This window comes from Labrus bergylta, chromosome 12, assembly GCF_963930695.1.
Source record: "Labrus bergylta chromosome 12, fLabBer1.1, whole genome shotgun sequence".
NCBI classification, from domain to species: Eukaryota; Metazoa; Chordata; class Actinopteri; order Labriformes; family Labridae; genus Labrus; species Labrus bergylta.
The window spans coordinates 25,131,464-25,151,015 of record NC_089206.1 but is presented as its reverse complement, the minus strand read 5'-3'; the positions used below and the strand labels follow the sequence as shown (position 1 = coordinate 25,151,015).

The window sequence follows — 19,552 nt, the reverse complement described above, 5'->3', positions numbered from 1 at the left end:
GTTCGCTTCGTGATGCTACACCCCTAATATGATACAGGTAGACTACCTAGAACAGAGAGTCATTAAGCAGATGCAGGCTTAAAAAAAGTCTAAAAAGCTAAATTCATACCTCCAATACACCTCACAAAATGTAAATTCAATTTGTCAACAACTGACATTGACTCAAGTGACATCACTCAAGGCCTTTAAAAATAAATTAGACTTCCCAAAGCTATCACAGCAACCACAAAAAAAAACAACCAAACCAAAAACAGGTTTTTGACCAAAGCTTCATGACAACATAAACAACACTGATGCACTCCAAGAAATGACTTTATGTTGAATACAAATCTGATTCCAGATAACTCACGCAGTGGTGACAACACAATTGCTACTTGGATTATGTTTACAGAAAAATAACAAAGTCAGTGAGAGAGAAAAAATAAATCTATTGTCTCAAGTCACATCTGACTTTTTAGTAATAAAGTGTTACTCAAATACAAAGTTGTGAGTAACACAAGATTGCCAATTTTCTATGAAAATAAACTGAAATGTTGTCAAACAAACATTTTACTGAGACACTCAATGTCAACATTTCTGTGACTGGGCAGTTGGCATGGTAACCAACAATTCCTCATCATGTCATATGGTCAAGGTCCACATTACGTTTCCTATTAAAACATGTTTGCCGTTGCAAATTTGCTGCACAAGGACATATTTAGGGAAACAGCTGCTGCAACGAGACCTGTAAACAAGCTGCAACGAGAGAAACTGGAGACGTTCCAAATTAACCCTTTGATGACCTATCTGCATTATAAACTCGTGAAGAACGCAGAGAAACTTTGAGGCCACGTAAAGTGATAAATCATGCAGTATGCCAGAAAATATCAAGTCAGTTCTATCACAAACCTTCTTGTACAAACCTGTGTATTAGAAGATTGGCAAAATGGTATTATGTGCTTAATCAATAACTACCTGGATTCACAAAGACAGAAGATGGCAAAGTTACTCTATCTATCTTCAGTGTGATGATGAGAAGTCAAACACCATGACTATAAACATGCATGGGCAGCCTCTATGCCAGAGAAAGTGCATAATGAACACTTGCATGTCCAGATATTATAGTGAACATGTTTCTCTCTCACTTCATTACACACTCATGTGAACACTGCACACACACTCACCTTGGTCAGCCTCATCCTGCCGCTCTCCCTCCTCTCCAGGCTCCTTGTCTTCAGAGACGAGCTCCTGACCACCGGCAGCACCTCTTCCTCCCCACACCAGTCCGAACTCAGGACGCAACCCATAAAGGTGAAACGGGTCCTGAACTCTGGGGACTTTTTTTTTTAAATCCTCCTCTCTCCCTCTCTGTCCTCCCTCCTCCTCTCTCCCTCTAGCTCCTCTAAAACGGTCTCCAGCCAGTTCTCCTGGGCAGCTGTTTTTGTCAGCTGGAGAGAGGAGGAGAGGGAGGCCCTTCCCCTTTTCCTGGCTCTCGTTCAGTCCGGTTACAGGGACAGAGGGAAGGATACACTCTGCATAGTCGCACTGCCCCCCCCCCACCCACCCACCCACCACCCCCCCTTTCTATATACACCCTTTAAAAACACCTCTCTCTCTCTGAGTCAGACCAGTCACATGTGGACTCCCCATTTTTCTGCCTCCACCCCCTCTCGCTAATCTCCTTTGTTTCACACACACACAGTAGACACCCAAACTTTCTGAGGAAACTCCTTTTCTTCTTTGATTTTCTTTGAAACTCTATGCATCCCTATTTCCCGGACTGAACGGCTCAAGGAGTCACCTCCCCATCCTGTTTCTTCTTCTTTCAAAACCTAACCATCCCCAGGACACATCTGTCTCGTCCTCCTCTTCCTCTTGCTTCTACCCTCTACCTCTCGCCTCACTCACATATACAATCACCTCTCTGTTCTCACCCCCCCCCCCCCATCCCCACCCCCCCCTCTCCTCCTTAGTCAGCTTCCTGCTCCCAGATACAGGCCGTCGTCTCTCCTCGGCTCGGGGGAAACACATGGCCGATATTGTCTAGAAAACAACCAAGAAAACCAAACAGTGACGGCAGCCGATGGGATGCTGCGTGAACCAGTGATTCAGAGAAGACTGAGCCTGAGTCTTCCCTTGTTTACAATGCAGACGCCTGTGTGTTGCATTCAAGGAACAAGGTCTCTTTCAGTGCAGAGTGCCTACCTAACATATAACAAAGGATAGGAGAAGCTAAATGAAGGAATGTCAGATGGATTCTTGATTTCTGCCTGGATTTTGAAGCACAAAGACGCCCTGTGTATCTTTCATGTTGTGTAACTAAGTGTGAAAATTATTAACTTTGCACATGTTTTTATTTTTCACAGCCTCTTTGCTGTTGTTTATTTCTTCTCCCTCGAGTATTATGGCTGCTACGAAAAGCTCACAAGGATTGGAAGAGTGAGACCGTACCCCTTAAAAGGCAAATTCTTGATGTGCCTCCAAAAAGCCCCCTCCCCTTCTTTGTATTTACCCTCCACATTCCCGCTTTCTTATCGTGTTTTCTTTCTTTTCTTTTTCTCTCTCGCCATCATTTTCTCTCTGCAGATAGAAAAAACAGGCGTAATGCTGTTTTGTTTTTGCAGGCATTTTGCCCCAGACAGGCCTTCCAGGTGTCCTTCCTTTCCTCCTTTCCTCCCTTCCTCCCTGCAACCATCCATCCATCCATCCATCCATCCCCCAGCCCCGTTTCTCTTACGCCCCCTTTCCAGTTGACCCCAGCCTCTCCTCCTCCTGCTTTGCCTCATTCCCTTCCCTCCATGTACGTCTTTTAGGCTGCCGTCTCAGACATGAGCTCAGGCTGCAGACAGCGTTTACAACGAGCCCCCCCTCCTGGTTTTTACATGCCGTGAAATTAACTCCTAATCAACTGAAGTCCTGCGATGCACAAAGGCAGCGCTGAAAAACAAAGAAAAAAGCAACAAAACAGGGAAAATGTGAGTCATTAAAACAGAGAAATCTTTAATGTCAAAGAGCCTAGAGACTAAAACAGCACAGGTATCTGTGAGAAAGAAAAGATTTAAGATTTGTTTACTCAAGATGAAGAAACATGGGATTCTAATTTAGCAACTCAAGTGTCATTGAGCCAGAAATAGGCTGAATGTTTAGAGAATGTAACATAAACCAGTACAGCTATTCTAAATCAAGGGCATTTGTCCAGATACAAAGAAAACATTGACTTTATTTTCTCAGTTTGAGAAGAACATGTGTTTAAAAGGCGTCCAATTCTAATGCAACTGCCTTAGAATAAAGCTTTTACCCTAGAGTTCACAGATTATTGTGCTAAAAAGCAATTATGACCAAATTGCACTACACATTTCAAGAACTTGATTCTTAGCAAGTGTACTTGTCTTATTCCAAGAACAACAATATCTCAATTTCACTTTTTATAAGCCACATTTATCTGACAAGTGGGGCGCGGCTAGCCTAGCAGTTATGTTGCCTGCGCCATGTACAGAGGCTATAGTCCTCTTCGCAGCGACATTAAGGTTCGAATCTGACCTCAGCCCTTTGCTTCATGTCGTCCCCCTCTCTCTGCTCCCAACATCTCCTGCCTCTCTTCAGCTGGTCTGTCTAATAAAGGCAAAACTGACCCAAGAAATATAACTGTAAAAACACACACAAAATAACACTTCATATGATATTAAAAGCAGAAAATAAGTTCTTAATTTATTGTAATAAGCAAAATAAATCTGCCAATAGGACAGAGTTGTTGAGTATCTTGAAATAGGATAAACTTCTTAATTTAGAAACAGACATTTCCTTTCAAGACGCTCACAGAGTAACATTTTCGTGAATCTGAGACGCTCTTCACTGTTTAGAGTCATGACATTGTTCTCTTGAAGAGAGACGCAACAAGCATTGGTTTTTTATATATTTTCAAGGCCCTGATTGCAAAACATTCACCTTACATCACAGTCCTATTGGAGAGGAATTCAGGCACTATTGACTCCTTCTTCTGATTGGCTCCTTCTTAAAGTCTCTCTGCTTTTTGCTGAACTTCATAAAACTACATTTTCTTTTAACACCCCAATTTCATGGAATGCCCTCCAGCAAATTCTAAAGATTTGAGTTCTTCCCTCTCTTGCATTGTTTAGAAATGTCATTCCTAACCACTTTGTTTCTAGTTGTAACTGTTTTGAATGGATCTCAGTGGTTTTTATAATTGATATTAAGTGTTTTTCTTGTTTTACTTTGCTTGTAATCTTGTCGGTAATGGAAATGAGGAAAACCTAAATGTCCTTCAGAGAAGAAATAATGGTTTGATTGATGTTTGTTTGCACCTGTCAGGTAAATATGTCTTAGAATAAGTGTGAGATGAAATGAAATTAGATGATTTTCTTGCTAAGATTCAAGTTTTTTGCAGTGTACATGAAATGAGAGACTCGCCCGAGGAAAGAGAAGAATCACATGTTGATATATATTTGTAAAGTACAAGTCAAATACCTCCTTAGAGATGTAACAGAAATATACCACAGAGGAAAATATGAACAGTGGACTGTCTTTGTTCTGTCTGTGGGAACACATTATTGCACTATAAAACAGTCAAACTTCGTTAAGTAATAATCTGTTTCTAAACATGTGAATAGATGAAACGAGTAGGATGCCTTAAAAATTAAATTCTGACTTTGACAAAGCAGGTTTGTTCTTGTGGGTGATGATCAAAAGCTTTATCACTCCAGTAAATCTATTCCCAATCACTCTGTTTCTCAGAACTGTAACAAGTAAGAGTCGCTTATTCAGAAGTTTAGGGACAAAAAAGCTTTTAAAAAAGCTCTGATATAAAAGGCTACCCAGTGAGCTTGTCAGACAATAAGCATATAAAGCCAGAGATATTCAATTTACTTGGATTATAAATTGAACAGAAATCCTTTTACAGTCAATAAAGAGACTGACTGGAGGTTGTGCGCAGCTAATTTCTAAGCCAACACAAAGATCCTAATTTAATCTGATGAGAAAATCAGCTTCTGAAAGACAGAACAATAAAGTCTTCTTTTTCATGATGTGGCTACCTTCTGTTGCAGCATACTTGGCACATGTTGGGAGAGTTGGCAGAAACAAGGTTCAGTCTGGATTAAGTGAAGATTAATGACAGATCTCTGGGAGAAGGAGTGTTTTTTGTTTTTTTTTTCCGATAAGGAGGATAGTAGAAAGAGGGAGAGAGGAGTTGAGAAAGACAAGATAAACAGAATCCAAATATGGAGAGAAAGAGAGGAGATTGTGATCTGAAGAAACAAACAGTGAAGAGACAAAGGAGTACAGAAATAGACACAGTTGTGATGATGTCAGGGATGACACCAAGCCTGGTCCTGTGTCAGAGCGTCTTTTCACTGAAGACGTGTTTCACTTGAGGACTTCCATCCTCTTCAAACGGTCCTTTCCCAAAAGTTGTAAAGCAGACTAAATATTCCCGTATGTTAAACATCCCTCTCTCACCCTCACTTTGGCCCCCTTTTGCTGCGTTCAAGAATCTGTTTTTGTGGGTCAGTTTTGAACCGCACCATAAATTCATAGTTGTTTGGCCACAGGCTGAGGACGTCCATGCCAAGGGTGTGTGCAGTGGTTACACTCACCAGTCATCAAGTATGAGACCCACGGGGTCGAAAGGACAAGAGAACTATTTCAGAGTCTCATGCAGGCTTGATATACTGAAGCTACAAGAGGGCTGTGTTTGTCTGGGCTTGTTTCAGACCTAGTATGCCCCCTAGTGGGCAAAAACAGCCTTACATTCATAAAATGAGGCTAATGTTATTTTTTAATTCATAACATGATACACCATGTTGCTTCTTTAGTACTAAGCAGTCTGCACTGTTGAAAATAGTCCTGAACAAATACACAGTTTCTTCAGCTGGATCGACCTTTTCTCTTTTACACAGAATCACGTATCCAGCTCACTTTTATCCCTGTTGTTCACAGAAGAATTGAATCGGATCAAACTTATTCAGACACAGACTTTTAAAGGTTACCAAAACCAGATTAGCAGCGCTTTAAACTAGATATACTAGAATACTTTGTCCACAGGGGGCGCCAAATCCACACAAACTGAAAAGATCTTTACAGTCACTTAACATTAAATACTTTGTTCTTGATGTTATTTGGTGCAATTTGTTTTTACCTTATCCACTTTGTCAGTGAAGAAAAAAACTATTCTAGTGCAAAATATATTTAAAACAGTTTCTTAAAATATAGACTACCTTGTAAAATAATTGCATTGTTCGACCAATTTTGATTAAAAAAAAAACAAAAAAAAAAACATTTCCCCGTAGTCCAGTCTGACTCCAGCCCCCTGCTTGGATCAAAATGATATATCCAAATTAGTTATTTTCTTTATAACAACCCGATAAAAAGATTCATTCTTAATGACAGCTGTGGATTCATCTGTTGGATTACTTTTGAACAAGCGGACCCAGAAGTCAGTGAGCCTTTACTGAAGATAAAACCTTTATATATAGGAGGCATTTATTATTATTATTATTATTATAATTATTGAGATGTACTTAAGACGTTGTTTGTTTTTGTCTTTTAAGGGATTTGCTGAGGTTAAAAAAAACTAAAATGAAGCTGTTAAATGTACCAACTTTATCCTTTAAATCAGTGGTGTCCAAACTTTTTTTCTTGTGGGCCAAAATTGTCGCGTTAGAATCGCTCGCGGGCCACAGGTTTTGTTTTTTAAAATATAGTTGAAAAAATAGTAAGGCTTTGTAGATCAGAGTCAAAAGGCTCGCTAAAGAAACCCTTTCACAAAAGGAAATCAAATATTTTGATTTCTTCGTTCTACTCGTTTTCTCAGAATCAAGTCTGTAACGTGGTTCATTTTTTTGGAAAAGCTTTCTGCATTTAGCTCAGGTCATTAAATGGTTAAACAACAGTCCACTTGTTTACAAAGAAATGTAGAAAATAGTAAAAGCTGTAGATTTAAAAAAACAACAACAACATACATGTTACTGAACATTTTCTATTTTAGGAATATTGTTCAGCCCTTGTTAACATGAAAAAGAAAAAATAAGATAATGTGCCAATCTTAATCAAGGCCTCGGGCCAAAATCTTCTGATTCTTCATTTGAAGTCACGGGCCGCAAAAAATCCCCTCAAGGGTCACAAATGGCCCTCGGGCCGCACTTTGGACACCCCTGCTTTAAATCATAATCGGTCCTTACAAAATGTTTGTGTTGAATAGATTCTAATGTGCCAGGTTACTGGGGATTGGGACTAAAGGCAGAAGAATCAGCAGAATGACTGGAAACTATAAGTAGGCAGGATGGAAATATCACACCTGAGTTGTTCTTTGTGGCACAGAGCCCAGTGCACACTCTCATAAAAAGGAAAAGAACAGTGTCCATGCCAACTGGAGGGAAAAATAAACCGCACCAGCTAGGAAATAAAAAGGAAGGCTACCTAAAAGTAAAAAAACATTACTGTAAAGCACTGGCAAAAAACCCCAGTGTATACTCTTCCATTCAATTTTATGAGCCGCAAACCTTTTGATTTAGCAGTAAGGTCAGGTACTCTTGAATTTGACGTCAGACTCTACACACAGAGGACACAATGAATACAAAAGCCGGAAACAGATTGTCTGAGGCGGAAAGGTTTCCAGCTTAGTCAGCAAGGCTACAAACGTGTCATACCCACATCGCTCCCTTCTCTCTGCTGCATCAATCAACAGGTCTCCCTGAATGTAGGAAGCAACATATTCAGTGCCTTCAAGCATAATATCATCTAATATTCTGCTCCTTTTTTTTTCTTTATGTTTCCTATTTGTTAATTGATATTAATGTTTTTTTAATTATGCTCCCAATTTCCCAAAACATCAATAGACATTCCTTGCACAGATTAACCTGCTTGCCAATAATTCTGTAAAAACATGTATATCTTTTCAAAATCCTTTCATCTTCAAAACACATAAATAGTATATTGACAACATAACATTAAATTGTTGCTTGACTAATCGGAGAGATTAGCCATCTACTGTGTTGAAGTTTACACTTCATATCATTTCTCGGTATATATGTGGTTTTTGTCTTTACTGTATTTAGTGTAAAAGTGAAATGCTAAAGTATAACCAACATGTAAATGACAGAGGTTTATGGGTGGAAAATCAATAAATGTGATACTTATCTTACATGTCAACACTGGTTCTGCTAACTTGCTGTGAAATTAAACCAGAGGGGAACAAACAACTAGTTTGAAAATAAAATGAATCAGGCTGGAACAAAATAAAGTAATTATTGATTTCAGGTATTTAAGAGTTTACTTGCAGGAGAAACTCACTTTATAGGTTGACTTGTCTGTATAATAAAATCTAATAGTCCAACTTTGCTATTTTAAAGTCTCACAGCCTGTGTAATCCTGTAGCTAGTTGTCATTTACCTATAAACTGCTTGTGTTGCTGCCTCATTCACTTTTACGAGGGTGGATTCAATACATGGGGACTGTACAGAAGAAATACACTGAAAGAAAACATACTTTTGTCCCAGAATTAACATTACTGTGTCCAGAAAAGAATAGTTGCTCCCTTTTGCACTCGCCAAGTAACGTCATCACTAGTGGACCAGAGCACTCTTGTAAACAAACCAATGACGTCATTGTAAGGCGCGAATCAGGCTTCCGTAATTAGAAATATCCTTACTCCGTTTTAAATGGGGCCTCTATATTTATTTCAGCTGTCATAAGTCTTTATAAAAACGGATATTTTACTCCTCCCTTCACATCTGACTGACATCTTCGACTTAAGCTGTGACAAAATGATAACTAGATACTAAAAAGTGGAGTCTGTTAACATGAACGATCGCTTGAGTTAACGTTAGCCAGCTAACATAGATATTTGTTTTATTTGAAGGTTTGGGAAAGAGAAAATATGACAACTCTAACAAGGCAAGACCTGAATTTTGGACAAGGTAAGAAAACAAAATCACGACTGTCTATCTAATCCCTCAATAAATCCAGCTGGTGTTAACTCTGCTTCTCTGTAGATGATCATTAACTGTGTGTGATAAATGAATAATATGTGTTGGTCTTTTCGGCTTAGTATAACCTCAACATGTGGTTTATTTTCTGTAAATGTACTGTGATTGTTTTTCATGGTTAAGCTAATACGGTAACACTAAATCACAGGATATTTGCATTGAGTTTGGTTGGACTCATAACACAAGAACCACTTGAATGCACAAGATATTATTGAGTTGATTTCTATTCTCTAGTGGTTGCTGACATCCTGTGTGAGTTCCTGGAGGTCGCCATTCATCTCATCCTGTATGTCCGCGAAGTTTATCCCTCAGGAATATTCCAGAAGAGGAAGAAATACAATGTGCCTGTGCAGGTAGAAGTCGATGTGTAATACAAACATTCACAGTTTTGCAGGGCTTATGATTCTAATACTGGACTTTTTTTTAATGTGTTTATCTCCAGATGTCATGTCACCCAGAGCTTAATCAGTACATCCAAGATACGCTTTATTGTATAAAGCCGCTCATTGAAAAGGTAAGACATGATGAGATATTTGTGCTGAGGTTACTTTATATAACAGGGGTCGTCACTCTTTGCTAAAATCCTCAATGTCCCTCCCAGAACGATGCAGAGAAGGTGGTTGTGGTGATCATGGACAAAGAGCATCATCCAGTAGAGAGATTTGTGTTTGAGATTTCCCAGCCTACACTGCTGTCCATCAGGTGTTCCCTTCTTCTTCTTCTTCTCCTTTCTTTAAATTAGAAATGTCTATATGTGTCAGTCTTGACTCAGGGACATCATGGTCAGTAACAGCATGTTTTTGTCATTGTTGTTCCAGCTCAGACACACTGTTGTCACACGTGGAGCAGCTGCTGAGGGCATTCATCCTGAAGATCAGTGTCTGTGATGCTGTTTTAAATAATAACCCTCCAGGTATTTCACATACATAGATGACAGACATGTAGTTTCTTCCACCAATCACGTTATATTCCTAAAGAGGACTTCAAAAAAAAAAAAAATCAAATCTCTGTCATGATTCTGCACAGAGTCCATCATAAGCAAGTAAAGTAATTATGAAAAGAGGACCATCACTTCTTATTGAACAATATAAAGGGAGATTATTTGTTCTTTGAGTTACCACAGCTGAGAAAACAAAACACAGTTAGAAGAAAGTCAGAACATTGTTGTGACAATGGCTTTGTTTTTAAGAAAATATGACGACACATACATGATGTATTAGTGGTAACAGACACCCATCATAGACTTATTTGTGACCTGATGTTTCTTTGCTCCAGGGTGTTCCTTTTCAGTACTTGTGCATACCAGAGATGCTGCTACACGCAACATGGAGAAGGTCCAAGTCATCAAGGTGAGGATTTAGAACTCTGCAAATCTACACAATCACTTTAGATGTACTCCTTCTGGAACTTACAAAGCACAGCAGTGTGTACAAACTGAATCATTCTTTACATGTGATGGGCCACATTTGTGCATTTCTCATGACAGGATTTCCCCTGGATTGTTGCTGATGAGCAGGAGGTCCACATGCAGGAGCCCAGACTCATCCCTCTGAAGACCATGACATCTGACATAGTCAAAGTACGTAGAAACATCTCAAACAAATCCATTGACACATTCAAAGGGGGGAAAAAAATTGAGACCTAAATGAGTTGAGGTTTTATTGTCCTTTTTTAGATCAACATGTTGATGTTCATCTGTTGTTCTCCGTCTTTGACAGATGCAGCTTTACGTGGAAGAGAGAGCCCAAAAAACGTAGGTCTCACTCTGCAGGAGCAAGCTGATGCTACGGCTTCACTCATAATCCAACACATCATGAGTCAACAGTCAGCAAAACACATTTAAGTTGAACACATGAAATCAACAAAAAGGAGATGTGGAGCGGGTTCATTAGGTGTGTACATACTGCTGCAGTCAGTGTTCAGGGTTACACTTACAGACATCTGACCCTGACTGTGTGCTGCCTGCCTGTTATTTGATGACATGACATTCACTTTAACATGAGTATGGTGGTTCTATTGTCCTGTATTGCCTTTAACTGCTTTCAGTGCAGATCTATGTATGTGAAACACAATGTTCAAACTTTTACTCATTGCACTTTGACAATAAAATCCCAGGGAAATTGGAATCTAGCAGTTTAACAATACTGGCTGTAAATTCAAATATCAATCACCAGCAGCTCCTACGTCTCTGTGTTATCAGTGTAACCCTCAGCTGTGATTTCTCTTAGCTGTAAATACGTCCTTTATGTCTCTTTATGGGGAGTTTGTCTGTATGCTCTTTGAGGTGTTTTACCTCTACATGGATGTCTGAAGTTAGGTCATCATGCTTTGAAAGAAAAAAAACATCTTGTATCCAGTCAGTGCTAATTCTCATCTGCATGGTTATGTGTCAAATGTAAGTCTATATGTTGTAACAAAAGAACTGTTTTCACTTTTACTGCTGATAATGTGTGATTTACTATTTGAAAAATAAGTTAATGGCAAATAAAAAAACACTTTTTTTAAGCACCAGCATTAGAAATGTTTGTTTTTACACTGGGACTTGTGTGTTTAGTCGACTACATGGTTAAACGTCATCACCCTCCACAGTCAGCACCAGAAGAACCGGTTTGGTTAAATTAATTATAAACATTTTATTTGTTGGCCACCTGCCACATGTCGGCATAGACTACAATTATCTTCCATATATCTGATGTAAATCTATTACTGCCACTTGTGTGTCACTGTTTTTCATCATGCCTGACTGTCCGGGAGAAGATGCTGCTCACTTGATATTTTCCCTGAAAGGTCCTTCTGTTGCCTGAGTTTCTGCTTTCTGTCTTAAATATTGAAGAAAACAAAGATTATACAAACCTCTGCAATCTTAGTCAACATAAACATACTTGAGTTGAATATTGTTTGGGGGTCAAGAACTGGGGCAATCCAAAAGGATTAATGAAAGAATGTCCTTGTCCTTTGCTCTACTCTGCAGACCATTTGAAAGCCGGCCAAGTGTAGCCAAGTATTTCCCATGTCGCAGTAACTGCTATTATCTTGTTGTGATTCAGGCCGCTGAGGGCCTCTGTTCCACAGACACACAGGTGACCTTTGGTACAAAACACATAAAAGGCTGCTGCATGAGCAAAGCTCAACGCTGAGGCAATAAAGATAAACTGGAGAGGCGAGCTGATACTCCACGTTTATGTAACCTGGTCTGGAATTACACAAAATATGGTTCCTTAGTATATATTTTTTGCGTTTATTAGACAACATCTTTTGATATTTACCTCTGCTAGGTCAGAGGTAACACAATGTTTTCTTTTATCACCTCATTCATACCCACCTCCTACTTCATACCGGAGTGGTTGACTCTAGATATCAACCCAGTGGATAGTTTACTTCAAGGTGAGCTCCTCTTTCATTTCTTTTTTGACATCTCACTACTGAAGGAGGTTTCTGAACTGTATAAGTGTCTATAGTGTGTTATGGCAAATGTCTATCCTGTGACCTGCAGGGCTGGTAGGTGCATGTGGGATCTCTGTACTATGCTCCTTACTGAGAGTGCACTTATTTCTAGAAGAGACGAGGTGAGTAAGTTACCTTTAAATGTATCTACCAGTTAGCATGATATCAAGTTTTCCACCTTTCACTAAATTTAACTAAAACATCACCATTTAGGTTTTTGGTGCTTGTAGCCTGTTTAGATTGTTCTCTCTGTAACCCACAGCTGGAGTGACAAAAATGATAAAGAATCAAGCAAGAAGACACCTAGTACTCAAAGGAAACCCAAAGCTGGACTTTCAGGGATGCTACACTTCCTCCTTGTGACCGGGCTGCTGGCTGTAATTGGCTCTCGTGTTGCGTCCCTGGTGGTACTAGAATTTTGTCTTCGAGGAATCTCTGGATGGGTCACAGCTGGACCAGTAAGAAACCCATTATTCAATAAAAATATGCCTTACGCTCATAGTAGTTTGCTCCTTTCTGCTACTTAATTTCTAAATTGATACCACATTGAATAGAAAGTCTTTATTGTCATTTTAAATTGGACGACATTCAAGCATCCACAGCAACAAAGCAGATGGGCATCTAAGTAAAACAACATATATTGCATAGTTAAAAAAGTGTAGAAAAATATATTGCAATGAGAAAATAAAATTTCAGTAGCAGCAGTAAGTCATGTTTCATGTCATAGAGACTTGTCAAATCACCGTTTAAAAAATGCCACTCATCTGTTTTAATTTTTTCAATCACTGATGTTCATTTGCTCCTTCATTCCTCAGGAGTCAGGGCATTTTCTCCAGCAGCTGTTAGTCCAAAGCCAGTTCTCTCTTGGATGTGCTCTAAGCTGCAGTTTGTACTTCCTCCACGAGGGGGCGGCCCAGCGCTGGCTATGTTTGCTCCTGGCAGCAGCACTCAGCTGGTTCTTGGCCAGACAGGCCACTCTGCTGCTGCACCATGTCCTGGCTCTGTATACACTCCACAGCTCACAGCGATACTGCGGCATCTGCATCGGGCTCCTGACATCAGGCCGCTGTCTGCTGCCCATGCTGTGCAGAGCCATGATCATTACCTTCTCTGTGGCTGTGGTGGCCGCCATAGCAACCATTAATAAGCACTTCCTCTCTGCTTCAGAGGCCCTCAGGTTTTGGACGCCACTGACCATCTGCTACACGCTTCTGGTTGTGTACATGCAGGGTGAGAAACATGACACATTTAGAGAGATGTTGCAGTGCTTCCTTCCCCATACCTTACATATGTGACACCCAAACGTGTGAATCTATGAACTATCAGTACCATTAAAGAAATATACGTTAGATTTAATGTGAAACAGGTTGATTCAGTGTAGCTACGACTAAAGTTACACTCTGCCAGAACCACTTTCTTTACTTTTTTCATTTTGATGTGCTTTTGACATGCATTAAAATACATAATAAAGTAGGCCTTAATAGGCTACATGAATAAACTTGATTCTCTTTCAGGGCTAGTAGACCTGCATGCTGATACCAGATGCTATTTCGATGACATAGGAGGTATTTATTGAACTGGTATCGGTTTATAACATCTCTAAGTGATACAATCTTTCATTTCAAAGATGCTGCAATGCTCATTAGACTCTAATCAATCAAACATGTGATATTGTAGACATCTCTCCAGCCTGAGGAAAATAACTAATTCATCAGTTTGAAGCCTCGCCTGGTCTCGTCCGACCACTAAGTCATTCATCATTCATTTGAGCATTCTGATGATTTGACACCTCTATTGACCTGTCATCAATTGGAAATATTTTCATAAATGTTGCATTTTTGTTCCTGCAGAGGAGAAGAACCGGCTACCCGGCAGCCAGGCTGTCCTGAACACAGTGGTGGTGCGACTCGGTGGATTGATGGTCCTGATGCTGACTGTTGGACGCTGGGCTGACGTGCTCCAAATCCTGATGTGTTTCCTGGGAGAGGCCAGCTGTCTAATCCCCACCATGGATCTGCTGGATTCAACAACCTCACAGGTCAGTGAGTCTCCCTGGAAGCAGCAAAAGGGGCCTGAGAGCACTTTCTGTCCATTGGGAGACCAAAACTGGGGCAGAATAGCAAAGGGTTCATTAGACCGGGTCCCAAGATGAGCCAGAATTTTCCAACTTGTGTCCCAGGTGGAGGAGGTTTAAGATCCCCGAGACAGATTCAGGTCAAAGTATTCTCTGATTCAGAGCACTGAGCCTACTTTTCTCTACACTTAGCGAGCCTGGTTAAATAGTTCTGTTTCATAAAGCAAAGTAAAGTCTTAATACAGTGCCAGGAAAATGTAGTGTTTATTGGATTTCAAATTAAGATTATGTCTATTCTGAGATAAAATAGAACTTTACAATAGGCCAAAAATCTACCTCATGTAAATTACTCCATCTGTTAAAAGAAATTGATTATCATGTTTGTTTCAGCATCTCTTGTACTACTCACCACTGACACTTGAGTAAATCTGACTTTGACCTTAAAACTTTAATGAAGTCTATCGTGCATCTAAATATGTTTGAACTTTGGACAAAATATTCAACGGGCATACACTAAAAAATTGTTTGTAATCATACAATGTACGTTAATTATGATTAGGCCTATAACATGGAGTACTCAGACGCTGCATGTATTAACTTTGGTTATGACTATTCTCTAAACTGTTGCATTATCTCTTGTGTATTTCATCTTTCATACTTATTGTGTGCACACAGGATGAAGAGGACTATACAGACTTTGTTAAAAGGGAGCGTATAAGAAGACCACAAGCACAAGGGAAGGCCCATCAGAGCTAGCCGATCTGGGATTTTATACTATTTTTATTGGCACCAATATGTAAATCCTATAAAGGATAGGGCCTACATCAAAATGCATACTCTTGTTTTAATAATGTCATATTTTTTCATTAAAAGGTTTTTTGTGGTTTTGATGTCAACATCCAATGTGTGAAAATAAAAGTGTTTAATCTCAATTTTACAAAAGGTTACCCGACAACCATTGCCCATTTGTGTAGCAAATGGTTGTAACATGACCCATCCTGCCTTACATAACTCTAGGAAGTTTGAGAGACAGGAATTCATATGGCTTCAGTTATCTGTTAAACCCTTCAAATGTAGGCTGCACATTGTTAAACAGTGTACCTCTTGTGTTAGTCACGTCATGAACTCAGCCAACCAAAGCGCTGGGTGTTGTTTTAGAAATAAGGACGATGTGTGACTGTGAGTAAATGTGTCTGGAAGAGATAGTAGCTTTGTTCACAAAATGTAATGGGGGCTCAGGGGCGTTGTAGCCCCTTTCCAAAGTGAACATGTCGACAGAACAGAGGCTCATTATGGGGACAATAAGATGAATGATTATTTATTTATCAGACTTTTTTTTTAAGTAAAAAGGACCAAACTGGTTCCTTAAGAATCAAACATGTTTTTGTATTTTCTTCTCTTATAAAGCCACGACCAAACGTACACTGCACTTAAAAGACACGCTTTAAAAAGGGTTTAAATTGCATGACATACATAGCCTGCAGTTAAAATTGAGGTTATTCGACAAAACGGATCTAAATAACTCGAATAGCAAAACAGATTACAACAACTTTCAAAGTTGGTGTTTTTCGACCGGATCTTGAATGTTAACGGGACGTTCACTACACTCCAAACACCGTAGGACAGCTGCTGAGTTCGTTTGTATTTAGTTTAATTTAATAGAAAAGCGCAAATACAATTTAAAGTCCTTTAAATATCCTTCTTTTATTAATTTTCTTATCTGGCCCTCCGGTCTCTCCAGAGACTGAAAGAGGCAAAATGGCTGACGACAACGTTCGCATTGTAATGTCACACAAAATGGCGTTACACAAAGGAAAGACGATATTAACTTGTTTGTGAGTCTTTCTGACGACATTAAAAAGAAGGCATTGTTTTTAATGGACGGTCTTTCGCTTCATACCACCTGAGGATGACATGCTCATATTCGAGCTTTATCCTGTTTTACTAACGTTGCCTAGCGACAAAGGCTGCTTCTTGTGAGAATATGCAATTTCTGACACCCACATGAAATAAATCCACATTTTGACGTTGTTGTAATGCCCAGACGGCGTGTCTTTATTGGGAACTGTGGACTGACAGACACATATTATTCCACGAGAAGGAAGGTTTTTTTTTCATATATCACTCCAGTTATCATCCCGTGTCAAAAAGGCGTTTGAAATTACGGGGGGCACTTTCGCCTGGCGGTCCAGTTCCCAAAATAATCCAGGTGTGTGAAGAGGAAATTTTTGGTTTTGGTGTTTAGTCGATCCACCAAAATAGGAATTGTACTCCCATAGGTTTATTAGAATTTAAACTGTAAGGAGCTCCACATCAGGACGAGTTCAGCAGACACCGGGAGGACGTTTCTCCAAACACTCCCGAACACGGTGCAGAGACGCACCGAAGTGATCGAGCAGCAGCTGTCGCCTCCTCTGGATATGTTTCCAGACGTTTCTGTTCTCATCTGATAGGCACGCTGGACGCATGCGCACAGTGTGGTTTTGCTTGTCCCCCGTTACCGCATTTTAGCGCATGCGCACGTCTGCCTCTAATGTGCGTGCTTAATATAGTAACAAAAGCAGAATAATGCTGTTGTGTAGTAACAGAGCGGTTCTTTGCCAAACTAAGTCAATAATCGTTTCCAATAAACATCACGTTCAGCTCCTGTAGGGGTATGTGCAAAATGTACGACATGTAGGCATATTGATAGACTAATTATTTCACCAGTGCTATTATTTTCACATGTTGACTCTGAAAACGATGGCATATCTTCTTCTCGTTTAAATCAAACTATGAGGCAAGGATAATGAAAAATAAACTTGTAGGGGCAGTTGCAAGGGAAAGTCATTAAACAAGCAGTAGGCTATTTACACCTCATCAGTGTTTATCTCAACTGGACTCTTGGACCTTTGGACATGTGCCCAATCGTTCATGTTACTTATTAGCTTTAAAACAGAGCACACACACCATGAGGTCAAAGTTTTTGACTTGATAAGCCACCTCGTATCCATCTGGGGTTGTAGCCTAGTAGGCTTAATTCATTCAAGTTCTTATCTACCCCTACTAAGGACAGGTTTTACAAGCAAATGGCAAACATGTTAGAAGTGAAAAGTGTAATCTTCAAAATTATTAGAGAGTAGTGTTTGTGTTTTGCAAAAGATACATGTATCATATTTATATTGCAATCTTGTGACTGTGACATGGTTTGGGTTTGTATAATTTTGTTGCTCGTCATGTTAGAATTACAATAAGCTTTATTGGCCAGGTACACTCACACAAATAAGGAATTTAACTTCAATAGAATGTGCTCTAATATAATCCCTTATTGGACATGCACCATTTTCTATAACATCTCTGCTAAACTGAACCACCGGACCCTACCACACTCGCTCTGTCTGTTACTTCAAGTCCCACGGGTTTACTCTGCATTTAATTTTTTTTGCTCCAAAATTGTGGAATAATTTACAACAGTCTCTCAAGATTGACACTCTTGTTTCTCTTGGACAAATTAAGACAACGATCTCAAAGCGCTTTCGGCAGTGTGCGATTGTTCTGAGAATCATCCTGACCTGTCCTTGTTGTTTTATTTGTGCCCTTTTTGTTTTGTTTTGATTTGTATCTTGACATAATTGTAAATGAGGTAAACCTCAATGATTTCCTAGGCTTAAATACATGTTTGAAATTCAAATATACCTTCCTCATACTATACTAAATCATCTCACTGATATGTAAAATGGATATTCCGTAACTGAACGGTATCTTTGCCTTACTTGATAATTGTATAATCTGTAAAACCTTCTACTTTTCAAAATATACTTTAAATTGAACTCTGACCCATTTTATTTCCACTGATATATTCTGAATTATCACTAAACATAAAACTATAGTGTAGTTTTATGTTTAGTGATAATTCAGCTTTAGTGATAATTAGGTCACCAATCAAATCATTTTTCCCAGGTCCCCAAACTAGATCAATCTAAAGCGTGTGAGCTGAGTCTTTCAGTTTCCCATCATCACTGCACTTCTCACAACAGAGAGGTGACATTTAGTTCATAACATGAAATCTGCCATTTTCTGAAAATTACTTTTCCCACAGTTTGTTATTCATCGAAATGTCCTGATATGTATATTTACCAAAGTGTATACAGTTAAATAAAGTATTATTAATCTTTAACAAAGAAATATATTCTCTGATTTAAAATAACAGAATCACTTAAGTGCTCAAATAATATCTGAAGTATTGATGAGACATTGAATCATAATAGGGTCCAAACAGTTTTGAGGAAAAAAAAGGTCTCAACAAAATCTTTAACACATCCTGTTTGGACCCTTTTTAAGTGGAGGTGGTACATTCAGCAAACACTTAAGATTCAAAGAAAAACAATTGCATCCTGGACACAAAATTAGATAGTTTAAGATTCAATTTAGATAGTGATACATCAAATCACAGAATACAAATCCAAGCCAAGCTATTTAAAATAATGAAACGCCAACACAGCATGGTGTGTATCACCATAAAACTTTGGCATATTTTAGAGAGCACATTCCATTGACTAATAACTTTGAGTTGTTCCATCCATTAGCTTGTTTTTTTAAAGTTCACTGAGGTCAGTGAGCATCCCCACACACTTTGTGCTCATCCCAATGACACCCTGTCATTTTGACTTTTAAAAGATAGTCATACCTCAACAAACCAACAACAGCCTATGGCCACCAATACATGCTCCCTTTGTATGTTTGTTTTGGCCTATAACTCACTTGTTTATTTGGGGGAGATGTTTTTTTTTTCATGAATTGACAATAAAATGCAGCAAAAATACAATTACTAAACTTTGGGGGGGGAATCAAACTCTGTCCCATTTTGTTTTACTGTATGCCTTACCTTGCCTTCACCAACAAGTACGGATGGGATCCTCCCGTGAGTCAAAGCTTCTCAGATGTCAAAGCACCTTCATTCAACCAGGGGTTTTCTCACGCATGCGCAGGTGCGTCGACTAGCTCATCGGGGAGAAAAAAAGAAGTTCACACACAAAGCCACGCCTGCGCGGTGTGCCTCTCATTACAAGCGAAG

At 39.3% G+C, this 19,552-nt stretch overlaps 3 protein-coding genes and 1 long non-coding RNA gene across 8 annotated transcripts in view; 2 read left to right on the top strand and 2 right to left on the bottom strand.

Annotated features, from left to right (window-relative positions):
• The window catches only part of tns2a (tensin 2a), a 57,336-nt gene extending 55,831 nt beyond the window's left edge, over positions 1-1,505 (bottom strand). For 3 of the 4 annotated variants that reach the window (XM_020635323.3, XM_020635324.3, XM_020635326.3), the window contains exon 1: positions 1,164-1,504. In XM_020635323.3, coding sequence (XP_020490979.1) covers positions 1,164-1,286 — 123 coding nt within the window. In that variant the 5' untranslated portion in view covers positions 1,287-1,504. Of the gene's footprint in view, positions 1-1,163 lie in introns of all 4 variants that reach the window. The other variant, XM_020635325.3, reaches the window with a different exon arrangement.
• A 7,082-nt stretch (positions 1,506-8,587) lies between these two features.
• On the top strand, positions 8,588-11,288 carry mad2l2 (mitotic arrest deficient 2 like 2). The gene is made up of 8 exons (XM_020635364.3): positions 8,588-8,912; positions 9,216-9,334; positions 9,424-9,495; positions 9,583-9,683; positions 9,800-9,894; positions 10,257-10,330; positions 10,468-10,560; positions 10,700-11,288. The coding sequence occupies exons 1-8, from the start codon at positions 8,873-8,875 to the stop codon at positions 10,736-10,738; spliced, it is 633 nt and encodes a 210-aa protein (XP_020491020.1). The 5' UTR covers positions 8,588-8,872; the 3' UTR covers positions 10,739-11,288.
• Positions 11,289-12,102: 814 nt separating this feature from the next.
• Positions 12,103-15,382, top strand: tmem82 (transmembrane protein 82). 2 transcript variants are annotated; one of them, XM_020635292.3, is made up of 7 exons: positions 12,103-12,365; positions 12,475-12,547; positions 12,688-12,883; positions 13,241-13,655; positions 13,940-13,990; positions 14,276-14,463; positions 15,175-15,382. In XM_020635292.3, exons 1-7 carry the CDS (start codon positions 12,272-12,274, stop codon positions 15,253-15,255), a joined length of 1,098 nt encoding a protein of 365 aa, XP_020490948.2. In that variant the 5' UTR covers positions 12,103-12,271; the 3' UTR covers positions 15,256-15,382. The 2 variants fall into 2 exon arrangements, with proteins under 2 accessions (XP_020490948.2, XP_029133459.1); XM_029277626.2 differs by lacking the exon at positions 12,103-12,365 and having other exon boundaries at positions 12,485-12,551.
• Positions 12,972-19,529, bottom strand: LOC114920366 (uncharacterized). The gene is made up of 2 exons (XR_003808689.2): positions 19,364-19,529; positions 12,972-14,531 (listed from the first exon to the last, which is right to left on the bottom strand). It is a non-coding gene; the product is annotated as an uncharacterized lncRNA (long non-coding RNA).
• Between the last annotated feature and the right edge of the window lie 23 nt (positions 19,530-19,552).